General features: G+C 42.5%; 2 protein-coding genes across 2 annotated transcripts in view; one reads left to right on the top strand and one right to left on the bottom strand.

Annotated features, from left to right (window-relative positions):
* Positions 1 to 2,871, bottom strand: part of SARNP (SAP domain containing ribonucleoprotein) — a 72,967-nt gene extending 70,096 nt beyond the window's left edge. The window contains exons 1-2 of the mRNA XM_034412570.3: positions 2,706 to 2,871; positions 1,644 to 1,743 (exon numbers count right to left, since the gene is read on the bottom strand). Coding sequence (XP_034268461.2) covers positions 1,644 to 1,743; positions 2,706 to 2,741 — 136 coding nt within the window. The 5' untranslated portion in view covers positions 2,742 to 2,871. The remainder of the gene's footprint in view (positions 1 to 1,643; positions 1,744 to 2,705) is intronic.
* Positions 2,872 to 2,926: 55 nt separating this feature from the next.
* ORMDL2 (ORMDL sphingolipid biosynthesis regulator 2) lies at positions 2,927 to 9,727 on the top strand. The gene is made up of 4 exons (XM_034412571.3): positions 2,927 to 3,134; positions 5,775 to 5,949; positions 6,308 to 6,459; positions 7,290 to 9,727. Exons 2-4 carry the CDS (start codon positions 5,776 to 5,778, stop codon positions 7,423 to 7,425), a joined length of 462 nt encoding a protein of 153 aa, XP_034268462.2. The 5' UTR covers positions 2,927 to 3,134; position 5,775; the 3' UTR covers positions 7,426 to 9,727.
* Positions 9,728 to 17,180: the final 7,453 nt, after the last annotated feature.

Genomic DNA, 17,180 nt, shown 5'->3' with positions numbered 1-17,180 from the left:
CTGCAAACATTGAGGCTGTCACTAAACGAGGATCTGTGTTTTGTCTGAATGGAAAAATGTAGTATGATTTTGAATTGCATTAATGCTTCTTAAAAATAAATACCGCTTGCAAAATAAAGAATATAATTTTAACTTAATGTAGATTTTATTTTTAATCTGTGTTCTTTAAAGTATATTACTCTGGATGCTGTTTTAATTAAATGACACATTCAGAGTCAGCTCAGCATATCTTTTGAATTAAGCCATCCTTTCATGCAGCAATCATATTGTTTCTTTTTTTAGGAACATGTATTATTAAATATGCTTGACAAATTTTTTTGATCAATTTTCTTAGACCAGTTGTTAAACTATCTCGGCTGTAATTTCCTAGACCGCTCTATCCACTACCCACAATTAAGAATTCAAACATGATACAGATAAATTTTCCATGGGCAGATACCTGAATCCAGGCATTTTTTGCCAATAACCCTAGAATACTTATTATCTCACTCATTTATTTTTTAAAAAATTCAGCTGTTATTTCACACACACACACACACACACACACACACTTTCCCTGGATAAATGTGCATTTATTTTTCTTCACTTCACCTTTAGTTTCCAATTGCTTAAAGTTCAAATTTAGAATGGAAGGATTTATAATCCTTGCAGCAGCTGGTCATTTGCATTACTTTAGAGAGCCATTGGTGCTACTTGGAGATTTATCTCTGTCCTCAGGGTCACCTGAGTAGTGCAAATGGGTGTGGAACATTCTTGGAACTGCTGACGGGACTATATTATAGACTGGAGATAGATGATGTCGTACACCCCTCCCCCCCCCCCCCCCCCCCCCCGTTGAAAGAGGGCTGTTCAATTTTGACATAGATGGCTTCTTTTACCCTTTCAAATCAGATTTTGAAAGAAAACCCGAGATAAACCTCCAAGTGGCCTCAACAACTCTTTAAAAGAATGCAAATGAACAGCTGTCTGCAAGGAATATAAATCCTTCCATTCCCCACCATCCAGTCAGAGCTGAAGAAGTTTCTTGGATGAGAAGCAAAATGTTTTCAAAGAAAAACAAGTCCAGCTTCCTCTTGAAAAAGCACCTTTGGGATAACCATGACCTGGATGGCTGAGAATATCCATAGATATTAAAATTAAACCAATACTTGGGCACTAGGCAGCTTGGAAACCTATCCAAATTATAAAAAGCTGCAATGATCACTAAAAATATATCGGGTAGAACACAGAACCCTGAGGACATTCAAGAGAGCTGTCAAAGGCATCAGACTGGAGATTCCAAAATTAAGCTATAAAGAAAAATATTCTTCCTACTGAAAAAGTAAGCATTTGTCATAAGCTCTAATCATACTAGCAAGCAATCCTTAATGAGCTTAATTCTTAAGAATGCAGCTGTCACCATCATCTTCCTCTCATCATGCCATTATTCATGAAACTATGATATTACTTCTATTCTGGAGTTAGGAAAAAAAGAATTAAGAGTGGATGTAGGCCTGTGATACCTCCACTAGAAGTAAATACGTTAACATTTCTTGTTGTAACAACCATCTTTCCTGCAGAATACCTGATTATGTATGCTACAAATTAACATATTGTACACTTCAGTCAAGGAAGATCTTACCAAAGAATAGCAAGGAACCTACCATGCTGCTCTAGATACGTCTGGAGTCTGTTGATGAGATCTTGTTTGTTTCCTTTTGCCTCCAATCCTCGGGCTAAACACTCCTGTTTCAACTCCGCAAGCTGTTAAAAGTAGAAAAGATTTAACTTTAATCAAACATGTGATTTCCTATAGAGACATAAAAATTAAAGCGAAGCTCTAAAAATCAGCCCAAATCAGCCTCCTTTGAACAAGCGAAAGAGGTGACCTTCAGAGAAACAGGCAAGATTCTGTTACTATATAGCCTATTTCAATAAAGCATAGCTTTTAATTTTCCTGTGGAACTGTCTTCCTGATCTCGTCCACCTGTAGAGTTGGCACTCCTGCAGGCAGACGCTGTGGTTTAAGGATGACTCTCAAATGTTTACATCAACATGACCTTGAAAGAAAAGCATCAGTGGGAGTCTGAAACCAAGAAAACTGAAGAATTTGTTAAAAAAAAAAAATCATCAGTCAATAAAGAAACTCAAGTTGGACCCATCGTTTTAAGGTATAAGATCGCAGTAACGATACCATTAATGATTTTCTTAGATTTTCATGCTAACAAGCTGCCCGACAAAATAGGCAACCCCATAATTTCCCGGACTGTATCCCAAAAAGCTTTACTTGTTTCAACCATTGAATTAAGCTCAACCTGGAGCAAAGTCGCAAAAAAGAAAAAGAAAAAAAAGGGGGGAATGACAAAAAGCAACACGTTAGCACGCTTGCAGGCGGCTTACAGTCCCCCAAAGCAAAAGGTTGAAAACAGGAGCGCTGTTCTCTGAAAAGGGAAGAGAAGAACCACGGTGGGAGGGAAAGGCCATCGGCCAAGAAGGATCAGGTCCGGGCCGGGAAACAAGACTCCAGACGCGCGGCGTGAGGAGAATCCCAGCATCTCTTTCCCGCGCTCTCCTAAAGGTTGACAAAGAAGTCCGTCCGCTAACCCACCCACACAAAACAGAAGGCAGCTCCCTCCTATGGTCGAGTGGGAGGAGAAGGCCGAGCGCCGCTTCTCCGGGCCAAACGAAAGCAAACGCTTCTCCTCCGCCCAATGCAGCCTCCATACCTTCAACTTGTGCAACTCGACCGTCTCCGCCGCCATCTTAGCTTCGCCTCCCTCAACAATCCAACTCCCCGCTCGCAAAAACACCCCCACACCCCCCCACACACACGACGCCCCCGAGAACGCTCGCCGAGTCCTTGCCCAATCCGAGCCGCGCTCTCACTCGAACGTCTCACCCTTCCGAACGTCGACCCTCGCTATTGGTTGGCGGGTGAGGAACCGGATGGAGAATCAAAAGAGATGCGAAAGGGAAACCACCAATAGGAAGGAAGCGGCCGGCCGGAGCTGTTGCTGACTGGCGGAGGAGGAGGAAGTGGAGACGGGGAGGCGTTAGAAACCGGCCGCGTCGTATCTGCCGGCGGAAAAAGAGGCTGCCTGCCGCGGGGATTTTCTTCTCGTCGTAGCGGCGGGAGCCGTCGCGGAAGCTGGCAGGTAGGCAACTGATGAGGGCCGCAGCAGAACTGAGGAGTGGAGGGAGGGAGGGAGAATTCCCTGCGAGAAGAGAAAAAAAAAAAGGATCCTTTAGGCGCAGCGGACCCTTCCACCCCCTCACCCATCCCCCCAATCTTTTGGGCACCAGGGACCCATTCCGTGGGGAGACGTTTTCCGTGGACCGGAGCGGGCATTGTTTCGCGTGCTGCCTGCATCCCGCAAATGGGGCTTTGCTTGTTTGCGTTGCCCGGTTGCTGGCATGCCGCCGCCCGGTGCCAGTCCACAGACGGAGAGGGGGTGGTGGTGGTGGAGGTGGTTGGGGGACGGCTGCACTAGTTGACAGTAATCTTTTACCATGTTCTTTTCCCACAGAAAAAGGCAAGCATTTAAAGTTGAACCGGAGCCTTCAGGACATCACCAGGTCATCCCATAGTGGTGATATAAAGCTGGATGTCATCCTCAGGATCATCATACCCACCAGGGGCCACCAACCTTGGCAGCTTTATGACTGGTGGACCTCAATTCCCAGAATTCCATGGCTGCCTGGGGAATTCTGGCAATTGAAGTTGCCAAGGTTGGCCACCCCTGCTTTATTCCATGTTGTAAGGTGGCCTCATCCAGCAGCCTCTTGTAGATGTAAAACAGGAACCGGGAGACCGCCCCCGCAAACTTTTGGGCACTAGGGACCGATTCCACCGAGAGAGGTTTTTCAGCAGACTGTGTGTGTGTATGTGTGTGTGTGTGTGTGTGGTTTTTGCATGCTGCCTGCATCCTGTGGATAGGGTTTCGCTTGTTTCTTTGGCCCGGTTGCTGGCATGACGCAGACCGGTGCCGGTCCATGGACAGGGAGTTGGGGACCAAATGAGTTAGAATGCCCGCTGCTTTACTCACCCTCTGGGTCTTCTATGCACAGAAGGAAGTTTTCAGTGCGCTTTCTAAAATAACAAAGCATAGACCCATCCCGGGCGGAGTAGAATATCCTCCCTTTCCCAGTTTCCAGCCTTTCAGATAGGACGGAGCTACTAAGCTACACAGCCTCCTGACTAGAAGTTGTTGGCCTAACCTCCAGTTGAGGAAGGCTGAGATAAGAAGTGAATGTGAGGGGTCCTTGGTGCTCTCTCTGCTTGCTCATCCTCTTGCAGACATTTCATTAGCCGAACTAGGTAACATTGTCAATGAAATAATAGAAAATACATGTAGCTCGGGTTTTAGATTGACATTTAACATCAATGCTAGTGAATGTACCAATCAATGCAAGGCATTCTGGTGCTCTGGGTTTCTCGACCTCAGGACTGTCTGTGCTATCAGGCGACCTTCCACAGCTGTTCATATCTAATAAAATAGTCCTTAAATGGAGAATGCCACAGTAGGTTTTTTTTTAAGCAATTGTGCTGGAGAAGCAGCAATGAAGTCATCATAGGTAGGTGTTTTTAGGTATATGTAGAGTCTTTCTTTACAAGGAAGTCATGATGATGAAATCATTGGGAGATGCATAGTTTTCTTGGTCTGCAGATTCAGGGTGGAAAGAATTTATGTTGTGGTTCCTTTCTATCATAGCAACAGGAAGCTAAGCAAATGATTGCTGTCACCATTTGTTTTGTTTTGCCTGGCAGTTATGGCTCTGATAATAAAAGTAAGCGACTCCCTCCTCTGGGCTTGTTTCAGCTGATAGTGAGGAGAGATCTAGCCAGGGGTTCCCAGCCTCCGGTTCATGGACCGGCACTGGACTGCAGCATGCCAGAACCCAGGCCATGCAAACAAGCGAAGCCCCATCCACAGAATGCAGGCGACATGCAAGTAGGGGTGTCCAACCTTGGCAGCTGAAAGACCTGTGGACTTCAATTGCCAGAATTCCCCAGGCAGCCATAGAATTCTGGGAGTTGAGGTCCATGAGTCAAAAAGATGCCATGGTTGGAGACCCCTGGGATAAGGTATGATGATCCTGATGATGATATCGAGCTTTATACTACCACTATGGGCTGATCTATGGGTATATTGTATATACATGTACAATGACAATAAAGTGATTATTATTATCTGGTGATGTGAAGGCTCTGGTTCAACTTTAGATGCTTGCCTTTTCTGTGGGAAAAGAACACTGTAAAAGATTACTGTCAACTAGTGTACAAGTATTTTAACAGCTTGCCTTGACCCCAGTTTTATGAGGAAATTATGGGATGTGCGAGGATTAACTGAGTGATTCTGAGACATTATTTTTTTTTTTTTTTTTTTTTTTAATTTGATTTATATGCCGCCCTTCTCCGAAGACTCAGGGCGGCTTACAATGTGCTCAGCAATAGCCTTCATCCTTTTGTATATTTATACAAAGTCAGCTTATTGCCCCCACAACTGGGTCCTCATTTCACCTACCTTAGAAAGGATGGAAGGCTGAGTCAACCTTGAGCCTTTGGCGAGATTCGAACCCTGCAGAATTGCAGGCAGCTGGTCTTAATCAGCTTAATAACAGGGTGCCTTAAGCCCCTGTACTACCAAGGCTCTTATTTTGATTTGGCTCCATGCAGTTCAGGTTCGTTCTCCCCCACTCCAAACTACCAACCTTAAAGGGGGCCTGCATTCACACACCTATACCAATATATGGGTGTCTACATATATACACACCAATGTATTTTTTCTCAACAGGATGAATGTTGGAGTAGCCCACAGTGAGATGAATCCCAACACACGAGTGATGAACAGCCGAGGCATTTGGTTAGCTTACAGCATTTCTGTGGCTGTGCTCCATATCATCTTTCTTAGCATTCCCTTCTTCAGTGTCCCCGTGGTCTGGACTCTAACTAATGTTATCCATAACCTGGTAAGTCTAAACTCTTGATTCCTGGCCAATTTATTGGCCATGTTCTGAGAATTTAGGATACAAATTGACAGCTTTTAATCTTGGGAGCCTTCTGCATGGCCTGCCACAAGTGACCACATTCCAGTCCCACTGCGGTTTCATTCATTGTACAATTTATTTAGGAATATTTTCCCCCAAAATAGTCCTGCCCTAGGTGATTTTGCACATTTACTGAAAAGTGCAAGAAGTCATTATTGTTTCTGTTGTATTCTTCAGGAAAGTAAGAAAGGGAGATGGACGGTTAAGAACTAGGAAGGAGAGAAAGAAAGAAAGAAAGAAAAAGATTGTTACTCTTTTTTTTTTTTTTTGTTCCTCCCAGGTGATGTATTGGTTTCTCCATACAGTGAAAGGGACTCCCTTTGAAACGCCGGACCAGGGCAAGGATCGCCTACTCACACACTGGGAGCAGATTGACTACGGCACACAATGGACATCCTCCCGCAAATTCTTAAGCATTTCCCCAATCATTCTGTAAGTGTTGGGTATTACTCAGGCCAGCCTTGCTATTAAAATTGCTGCTGTAATTGATTTAATTGTTTTATTAATGTAATTACTTTAATTATTTTTAATCTTTAATAGCAATAGCACTTAGACTTATATACCACTCGTTAGTGCTTTAAAGCCCTCTCTGAGCGGATTACAATGTCAGCTATATTGTCCCCAACAATCTGGCTCCTCATTTTACCAGTCTCGGAAGGATGGAAGGCTGAGTCAACCTCAAGCCTTGTCAGGATCAAACTCCAGGCTATGGGCAGAGTTTGTCTGCAGTACTGCATTCTAACTTCTGCACTACCAGAGCTCTTAATATTAATATTTCTTACATTTTGCAGGTATATGAATTTGGGCCTCCTATTAGCATGTATTATGTAACATGGTCTCCATAGTAATTTGAAATTGGGAGCCTTAGCTCAAAATGATTATCAACAGTTTACAACTTGATTTTCAGTGCTATTATCTTCTCAACTCTTAATCAAGAATGTACATTTGAAACTGACTTTGAATTTCCCAAGTTTATTGAGTCAAAGAAGGCTTCTTGTTTTAAGTCATAAAACTAGTTTTCGCGAGGATTGTATCAACAGAATAACTTGTGCTCTTCCAGACACATTTTTCTCATTCTTCACCATCTTCACAACTGCGAATGGTCACTGAACAAGGCAGTCATTAAAACAAGGTTACCTGTAATGACTGTATTGCAGGACTCTTTCCATCATCTTTCCTTAAAGGAAAATTAAGTCAAAAAATGAATTGGAGAGACTTGAGTGCATATCTGTAACTAATCAAGTATATTTCTTATCCTTCAGGTACATTTTAACCAGCTTTTATACAAAATATGATCCTGTGCACTTCGTAATCAACACCACTTCGCTTCTGAGCGTCCTCTTGCCCAAATTACCCCTGTTCCACGGGGTCCGTCTCTTCGGTATCAACCAGTATTGAAGCAGAAGGGATCTTGGCACTGCTGAGACATTATTCTTCCAAAGAAAATTAGTTCCAAGAAAGTGTGGGCAAAGCTGTTGTTGCATCAGCTTGGACTCTCTGGAACCAGATTTCGCTAGGTGAGGCAAGCCGAGCTGCCACTGCTCAAATGACTGAGCAGTATGGAGCATTCTTCGACATTTCTGGCAAGGAGATCTAAGCCATTTTTCTTGCGGCTAGTCTATACTAGGGGTGGAATTATCTGGTGGAATGAAACAATAGTTGAATTGTCATGCGAATGTGAGTTCTCTAGCTCTCCCATGTAAAAATTCCTGCTTTTGCTCTTTGTAGTGGGGGACTGGAATCCCTTTCTGGAAGGGATTTAATGTTGCTTAAGACCACCTTCCTTTAGTTTGTAAACTTCCCTTTTTTTCAAATGTGGTTGTGCTGCTAAATTTCCAGAGTTTTCCCACTCAGGAAAAATGAATTAGCCTGCTGTGACAGGTCTCATACTTACGGTTCTAAACTGTGTAAATAATATTTTATAAATACTCACGTGGTAGGTATGTATTAGCATAACTGTTCATTCCAGTTGAATGCAAAGTATAGAGTACTCCCTCTTGCGCTGCCCCTCTACTCTCTCCCCTCTTTAAAGTAGGTTTTCCGGTTATAAAGGAATAATGTAACACAACATTGAAATGGGAAGATGCAAATTAAATTATACATTTAGTCTGTGTTCTGCACTGCATTTGTTCTTTTATCAACCCTGTTTATACCAGCCCTATGAAATTATCAACATAAAAAGCTGAAACGATAATGACATGGGCAGATCACTTATTTAATCTGTGTATGAACCTTATTTGTTGTTAGTTTCTATCATAATTCCCCAGCTTGTTAAAAAAGTACTAGAAAAAAGTTCTTATTTTTATAGGGCAGACATCTCTAACCTGCTGTTTATAGGCTACAGGAATCTCATTTCTTGTGAGGTTTCTTCACACATCCATGAAAGCGATCCAATGTTACGTCAATTGGTTTAAAGGACTTTGGGAATTGGTTTAAAGGACAAGATGAATGCTCTGTTTACTGGTATTTCAAATAGCCATCTTTTAAAAAAGCAAGAAAGACAGTCAAAAACAAATAAATAAACTCAAGCTCATAGTTATCAGCAAACACACTTTATAGCAATTTTTTTTCTGATCAAATATTGTGCTAAATATTAAAATGGTGGTTTTAAATTTGCTTCAAAACTCCACAAGGGACTGTACTCTATTCTCTCTCATTCCTTATCATTAACTGTGGAAGTAGCCAATAAAAGTGTAAGACTAAAAGCATGCAAGGAGGTGACAAGTCTAAGTAAGAACTAGATGTCACTATTATGTTAGTATGAAAAGCAATCATGTTTGCACCCTCCCAAACTAGATCAGCTTTTATACAATTATCTAGCAAATCGGTGTTTCTCAAACTGGGCAACTTTAAGACATGTGAACCTCAACTCCCGGAATTCCTCAGCCAGTTGAAATTCACTGTACCAGGGTTGAAAGCCCAAAGGAGAAATACTGACTTTTCAAGGATCATCCCAACTGGTGTTCCTTCAGCCAGACACATGTGGAATGGATAGAATAAAAGCCTAACCTTAACCATAACAAAGGCACTACTGCTGAAATCATTTTCTATAAAATTCTAATTTACTACTAGCCCCTGTATTTTTCCTGGTTTAAAACCCCAAATTGCTGTGGATTGGAGGCTTCTGTCTGCCTTGCTTTGAGCCACCTCTGGAAAACTTGCTCCTTCACATGAGAAAGGAGGCAAAGGGCAGAATAAGGCTGCCCTTTCCTGTTTCATCTCAGCCCATCTTAAAAGCAGAATGCTCCTGCTCTGTCTTCCTGGATTGGCTATTTAGCATTTTGATTATCTCTGCCCATCTTTTAACTCCTATCTTTGGGGATCACATTTCTCTGCATTTAGTATGCTCATGCAACAATCACACACCACCTTAGTTGCTCCCCCATTTTGGAACAGTGTTTGCCCGCGCATCCAAATGGCTCCCTGCCTCCTGGTCTTTAGGAACACTTTCAAAAGATAGAGACCTTGGAGGCTGGAATGCTACAATCTGTTCCCTCCAACAATAGAAATGGTCTTTTGCTTGGTGGTTGAATTAAATTCTGGTTTATATCCTACTATGTCCTGTTTTAAGCATTGTAATTATTGCTATTTTACTCTAATGTGTACTGTATGTTTTTAATCAAATTTACAATAGTTGGGATGTATGCTGCTCAGAGTTTATTAGAGCAGCTTATAAATAAAATTAAACCCAAAGAGAAAATGTTTGGCTCCTTGTACTGCTGTTTTTAACCTCGGCTAACACTTCTCAAATCAGAGAAACAAGACATCTTGGTATGCCTTCAACAATCAGGGGCATTAATTCTCTGAGTCAGAATACAGATTAACAGTTGGAAGGGACCTTGTAGATCATGTAGTCTAAACCTTGCTCAAGCAGGAGACCCTATACCATTTCTGACAAGTGACTGTCTAGTCTCCTTCAAAGCCTCCAGTGATGAAGCACCCACAACTTCTGAAGGCAAGCTGTTCCATTGGTTTATTGTTCTCACTGTCAGAAAATTTCTCCTTGTTTCTAGGTTAAATCTCTCGATCAATTTCCATGCATGTTCTGTTATTAACAAACCGGTACTGACTTCTAGTTTTAACTTTTGTTTTTAGATGTTCGCAGATATGTTTTTTGATTATCTTTTCCAGTATCTTCCCAGGTATTGATGTTAGGTTGGTTGGTCTGTAGTTTTGTGGGTTTCTTTGTTTGTTTCCCCTTTTTTGAAGATGGGAACCACATCAGATCTTTTCCAATCTTCAAGTAGTTCCCGGGTGCTCCAGGATTTTTGAAAGATATGGTAGTGTGGTTCTGAGATGACATCTGCCAGCTCCTTTAAAACTCTGGGATGCAATCTGTCAGGTCCCGGTGATTTATATTCATCAAGATCAGGCAGGTGTTCTCTTACCATTTTCTTGGTTATTTTATTTTTTATTTCTAGTCTGTCTTTTACAGTTATGTTTTTGGTAGGTTGGGCTAGTTTCTTTTTGCATGAAGACTGATGCAAAGAATGAGCACTCTGCTTTCTCTCAACTGCCTGTTACTTCCTTGCTATCTTCTCTCTTTAATGGACTGAGTTTTCTTGACTTTTTTCTTATTTACATATTGAAACTTTTTAAAACTATTTTTGACTTTTGATGCAAGTCTGTTTATTCTGACCCTTTGCTTTCTTGACTTCATTTTTGTAGATATTAACTGCTGATATTCTGCCTTAGTTATGTGTCCCCCTCCCCTTTCCATTTTTTGTACTTATCCTTTTTGTCTTTCAGTTTATCAGATTTTTGTGCAACCATGTTGATTTCTTCTTGAATTTCTTGTTTTTCTTATTCAGTTATATTGTGCTGGACTGGGCTTCTATGGTCATATTTTTCAGATTTCCCAAGCTGGGTTGTTTTCCCCTTTAGGATTTTCATCCAAGGAATCTTCCCCAAGCTCTGAGTTTGTTAAAATAAACTCTTAAAATCTAAGGCTCTGGTATGATTATGTTTTATTGCTTGTGTTTGCATTATATTGAGTTCCAGTATGACATGGTCACTCTCACCCCAAAGTTTCTGTAATTTCAACTCCCTCTATCACTTTTTTTTAAAATTTGATTTATATGCCGCCCTTCTCTGGAGACTCAGGGCGGCTTACAATGTGTAACTTCTCTGTTAGTAAGAATTAAGTCCAGTATTGCTGTTCCTCTAGTTCCCTCATCTACCTTTTGGGTAACAAAGTTGTCAGCTAGGTTGGTCCCAAGGTCCAATACAGTTCCTGTCATTAAACAATTCTCTGGATGTAGTTTCTCTTTCTTTATATGTAGTCTACCTGGATGAAATAAGTCTTTGGCCTCTTTCATCCACTGCCACACAGCATAGTACAAAAAAGGAGAATATTTGTAGCTTGGGGTTGAAATGAAGGATCCTTGGTGCTCTCTGAGCTTGGTTGATATCTTGCATCAGCACTGATGATGTTACCTAATTTTGGTAATGAAACGTCTGCAAAGAAACAGCCAAGTTTAGAGAGCACCAAGGGCCCCTCACACAAATAGTCTCTATGCAGTAGGAATCTGTGGTCCGGCTTCTCTAAAGCATACCAAAGGTATAGCACTCCCATTCTGCAATGCTCCAATGGGATTCTCTTTCTCTGTTAACATTTTGCTAAGTACAAAACCAGATATTGGATGGTCAGTTCCTGTTTCAGTTAGAGCCATTCCAATGCCTCTTTCCAACACAGCCATTGTTATGGTGAATAGCTTTAAGCGGGGCTTTCCCAAATGATGGCATGACCCTCTATTGAGGAGGTGTCCACAGAATCCAGGGGAGTGTGAGGGACCTTTTAGTTGTACATTATTACAATAAATCCATCTTTCCAAAAACTATATTGTATTGTTTCCATTGTTCATTTTGGTGTTCATATTTTTTGGGAGGTACTAGGTACTGTGCTGTGTTGGATTCTCCTTTCAGAGTTATTTCCTTACCACAGGAGTCCCCAACCCCCAGGTCTGCAGACCAGTACTGTCCGCGGCTTATTGGGAACCAGGCCGCAAAAGTAGCAGGTGAGCACACAAAGCTTCACTTCCAAAATCATCCCCTCCCCCACGCTGCTGCTGCTGCTACTGCTACTGCCAGTCCAAGGACCCGCAAAGGTCGGGGACTGCTGCCTTACCAGATTCCTCATTGCCTTCAACAGTGACAGAGCTTCTAATGTACTTTCTTCCCTGGAAGAAAGATTCCCAAGATTCAGAGATGCATCTTGCCTTGAAAATAGCCCATGTTGAACTGTATAGCACCGTCAAACAGCACAGGAAATGTTTTATGACATTTTGCATTATTATTATTATTATTATTATTATTATTATTATTATTATTATTATTTAAACTTTAGTGAGATTCACAGTCTCTGAGGCTGGTTAATAGCTCAGCAGCTCGAGTCCTAACCAAGGACCTAGGAACTGTTAAGGTATCGTCGGAGGATGTAAGCTGTTCCGAGTAAGGTGGTTTTTTGTAGAGTCAAAATGTTCAAGTCCGGCAAATTTAGAATTTCTAAATAGTGGGGTAGCCCTTTGGGTATTGCTCCAAGGGCTCCAATTACAATCGGGACAACACACGATTTCTTTTTCCACAGTCGCTTAACTTCAATTTGCAAGTCCTGGTACTTTGTGATTTTTTCTTGCTGCTTATCTTCAATCCGTGCATCACCAGGTATTGCAATGTCAATGAACCATACTTTTTTCTTTTCAACTATTGTTATGTCAGGTGTGTTGTCGACCAAGTGTCTGTCAGTCTGAATCCTAAAGTCCCACAAGATCTTGAGTTTCTCATTCTCTAAAACTTTCTCAACCTGATGTTCCCAGTGGTTTTGGCTGTACTCAAATCCAAACTTCTGGCACAATTTCCAGTAAATGATCTTAGCAACACGGTCATGGCATTGTAGGTAATCAGTTTGTGAAATTTTGCTGCACCCACTGATCAGGTGGTCGACTGTCTCATCTTTCTCATTGCAGAGGCGGCATTTGCTGTTGGTGGTAACATGTTGAATTTTTGCCTTCATGCAGTTTGTGGCTAGGGCTTGTTCTTGAGCTGCCAAAATAAAGCTTTCTGTTTCTTTTTTCAGTACTCTTGATCTTAACCAGTTCCAAGTTAGTTTCTGGTCAGCTTTGCCTTCAATACTTTTCAAGTATTGGCCATGCAGAGCTTTGTGTTTCCAATTTTCAGCTCGCTGCTCAATTACTTCTTTCTTATATTCTGCTTTTGTTTTAGTTGTCTTTAAAAGGCCTCCTTTATTTACTTCCTTAATCATTGGTTCTTCACTTTTCTGGATGTAATCATTCAAGCTGCGTTTTTCTTTTTCCACAGTCTGCTTTACTTATAGGAGTCCTCGACTACCCTCTGCTCTTGGTAAATATAATCGGTCAACATCACTTTTAGGGTGCAAGGCATGATTCATTGTCATAAGCTTCCTTGTTTTTCTGTCCAAATTGTCTAACTCCATCTGGGTCCAGTCAATTATTCCTGCAGAGTATCTAATCACAGGTATAGCCCAGGTATTTATGGCTTTTATGATGTTTCCTCCACTCAATTTGGACATTAATATCTTACGAATTCGCTGAATGTACTTGGCTGAAGTTGATTCCTTGACTTTATTATGCATTAAGTCAGAAGCTTCTAAAATCCCCAAGTACTTGTAGCCTTCTTCTGATATTACTGCCTTTATCATTTCTTCATTCTCTAGTTCTATTCCATCCTCTTCTATGCTCTTGCCTGCTTTGGTTGCTATTGTTGCACGTTTGTCAATTCCAAACTGCATACCAATGTCGTGGCTGAATTCTTTTGTGTTTTCAATTAATAAATTCAGTTCAGCTTTTATTATTATTGTTATTGTTATTGTTGTTGTTATTATTATTATTATTTATTAGTCATATTTCTATGCTGCCCACTCTCCCAGGATTCTAGGCAGCTTATACCAAAGACAGTATACTAAATAGCATATTGCCTCCAACAATCTGGGTCCTCATTTTACCCACCTCGGAAGGATGGAAGGCTGAGTCAACCTTGAGCCGGTGAGATTTGATCCACTGATCTGCTGAACTAGCAGTCAGCTGAAGTAGCTGCAGTACTGCACTCTAACCACTGCGCCACCTCGGCTCTATGCCATAAACTTTTATAATTTTATGTCGTATCATAAAAATGTTTTATAAAATTTGCCTAATTTCAATTCCTCGGGAGTTTTAGGTACCAGATTTTGGATGCATTCTGTCAATTAGCCTATTTGAGCTACCCTGATTCAAAACGTTTTGCCCAATGGTATCCCATTTTGCTGTTGAGAGTTTACCGTAGGATATAGGTGTACATTGACATTACACAAAGGGAGGTGTGATGGCAAAAAAATTAGGAATCCCTGCTTTAAGTAGTCAGGTAATTCTGGGCAACTTCTCCTGGTTGCCTTTAACTGGTCTATGTCAAAGGGATTGATGCCTGTCCATCAAGGTTGCCTCTACTGTATATAAATCATCAGACTCCACTGAATGATCCTTGAAAAGTACCTTGCAATAGTAATGTCTCTCCTGCCTATCAACAGCAGACAGTTAACTTCTGTTCAGGATTGTATCCTCAGTAAATTTGGGGTATGTTTAATTTAGTTCTGTCATTGGTCTGGTGATATATTTAAGAACCCATTCAGGTGAAGCACTTCTACCTTGACTGGAAAAAAGATCAAATTAGCTAGCTTAGTGAATATAAAAAAAATCTGCTGAGTTCAAACCAGCCATCTTCTATTGAGAAATGTCACTCTGCATATATATATATATATATATATATATAGAGAGAGAGAGAGAGAGAGAGAGAGAGAGAGAGAGAGAGAGAGAGAGGGGGAGGGAGGGAGGGAGGGAGGGAGGGAGGGAGAGAGAGAGAGAGAGATCATCTTGATCTTTAACTGGGTGAAATGGTGCGTTGTAGGGCAAGTTTTTTTTTTTTATTTGATTTGTATGCCGCCCTTCTCCGAAGACTCAGGGCGGCTTACAATGCGTTAAGCATTGGTTTTTGAACCAAGGTACCTCAAATGGCTAATTTACAGAATGCGCTCAAAATCCAGTACCCATGATTCTCAAGGGATCAATTTAGGAAAGTTGTAGCTACCTGCTTCAGTACTACTGGCTGCTACTGCACCCAGCATTTTGATTTTCAATGTTCCGTGACAGTTTCCCAGTCACTCTCACATTTATTAACTGATGTGATAATTTTTGTATATCTTGTTTTTTCTATGTTTCACTTTTCTTCTTTATACTGTAACTGCTATTCTAATAGCTCATCCTTCATTAGTTATTGCATTACATTCTTGATTAAATTAAATTATCTTTCCATTGATATATAATTTTATGGTACTACTCAAATAAATAAATAAATAAATAAATAAATAAATAAATAAATAAATAAATTTATTTCTGTACCGCCCTTCTCCCAAAGGACTCAGGGTGGTGTACAGCCTATTAAAAACACAAAGACAAATATCAGTTAAAAATAATTAAAATTATTACATAATTTCGACTCAGATTTAAAACCTCAAGAATTTAAAACACCCAATTTAAAAATCATTACATTGATAGCCCGGCTTGGCAGAACAGCAGGGTCTTGAGGGCACAGCGAAACACACGGAGGTCGGAGATCTTACGCATTTCCGGGGGCAGTTCATTCCACAGGGCAGGGGCTCCCATAGAGAAGGCCCTCCCCCTGGGTGTTGCCAGCCGACATAACTTGGCCGATGGCACCCTGAGGAGACCCTCTCTGTGGGAGCGAACTGATCGGTGGGAGGCTATTGGTGGCAGAAATCGGTCTCGAAGGTACCCGGGTCCTATGCCATGGAGCGCTTTAAAGGTGGTAACCAACACCTTGAATCGCACCCAGAAGACCACTGGGAGCCAGTGCAGCTCGCGCAGGAGGGGTGTCACGTGGGCACAATGGGTTGCGCCCATAACCACTCGTGCGGCCGCATTCTGGACAAGCTGGAGCCTCCAAGTGCTCTTCAAGGGGAGCCCCATGTAGAGAGCATTACAATAGTCCAGCTGGGAGGTGACAAGGGCGTGAGTGACTGTGCACAAGGCATCCTGGTCCAGAAAGGGCTGCAACTGGCGAATCAGGTGAACCGGATAAAAAGCCCCCCTGGCCACAGCCATCATATGCTCTTCTAAAGACAGCCGTGCGTCAAGGAGGACACCCAGATTGCGAGCCCTCTCTGTGGGGGGCAGAGATTCACCCCCAATAGTCAGCGATGGCACCAGCTGACTATATCGGGACACCAGAAACCACAGCCACTTGGTCTTGGAAGGGTCGAGTCTGAGCCTATTTCTCCCCATCCAGACCCACACGGGCTCCAGGTAGCGAGACATCACATCAAGGGCATCGTTGGGGTGGTCTGGGGTGGTGATGTACAGCTGAGTGTCATCAGCGTACTGATGGACTCTCACCCCAAAACCACGGATGATCTCACCCAGCAGTTTCACATAAATGTTGAACAGAAGGGGCGAGAGAACCGACCCTTGCGACACTCCCCATGCGAGGCGCCTCGAGGTCGACCCCTGCCCCCCTGCCAACACAAACTGCCGGAGAGGAAGGAGAACCACCGCAGGACGGTACCTATTCCTAACCCCCTCAACTGCTGCAGCATGATACCATGGTCGATGGTATCAAAAGCCGCTGAGAGATCTAATACGACCAGGACAGAGGAGCAACCCGTCCCGAGCCCTCCAGAGATCATCCACCAACGCGACCAATGCCGTTTCTGTGCTGTACCCCTGCCTGAAGCCCGACTGCTACGGGTCCAGATAGCTAGCTTCATCCAGGTGCCAGGGAAGCTGTTGTGCCACCACTCTCTCAACAACCTTCGCCACAAAACGAAGGTTGGATACCGGACGGTAGTTAGCTAATTCAGCCGGGTCCAGGGAAGGCTTCTTGAGGAGGGGCCTCACCACCGCCTCTTTCAAGGCAGTGGGAAAGGCACCCTCACTCAAGGAAGCACTTATAATTCCCTGGAGCCAGCCTCGTGTAACCTCCCGGGAGGCCAGTACCAACCAGGAGGGACACGGGTCCAATAAACACGTGGCGGCACTAATCTTACCCAGAACCCTGTCCACATCCTTGGGAGCCACACGATCAAACTCCTCCCAGATAATATTCTCAAGACCTACCCTCGTCTCCTC

Source organism: Pantherophis guttatus, chromosome 2 (genome assembly GCF_059756535.1).
Source record: "Pantherophis guttatus breed Tessera chromosome 2, ASM5975653v1, whole genome shotgun sequence".
In the NCBI taxonomy this organism is placed as follows: domain Eukaryota; kingdom Metazoa; phylum Chordata; class Lepidosauria; order Squamata; family Colubridae; genus Pantherophis; species Pantherophis guttatus.
The sequence above is the reverse complement of the archived record's forward strand: the minus strand, read 5'-3'. Positions and strand labels throughout refer to the sequence as shown.

Excerpts from the sequence above, each read along its gene's own strand:
- ORMDL2 (XM_034412571.3), top strand. The coding sequence starts at position 5,776 with ATGAATGTTGGAGTAGCCCACAGTGAGATGAATCCCAACACACGAGTG. Across the intron at positions 5,950-6,307 it reads CTAATGTTATCCATAACCTG|GTGATGTATTGGTTTCTCCA; the intron begins GTAAGTCTAAAC and ends TGTTCCTCCCAG. Across the intron at positions 6,460-7,289 it reads AGCATTTCCCCAATCATTCT|GTACATTTTAACCAGCTTTT; the intron begins GTAAGTGTTGGG and ends CTTATCCTTCAG.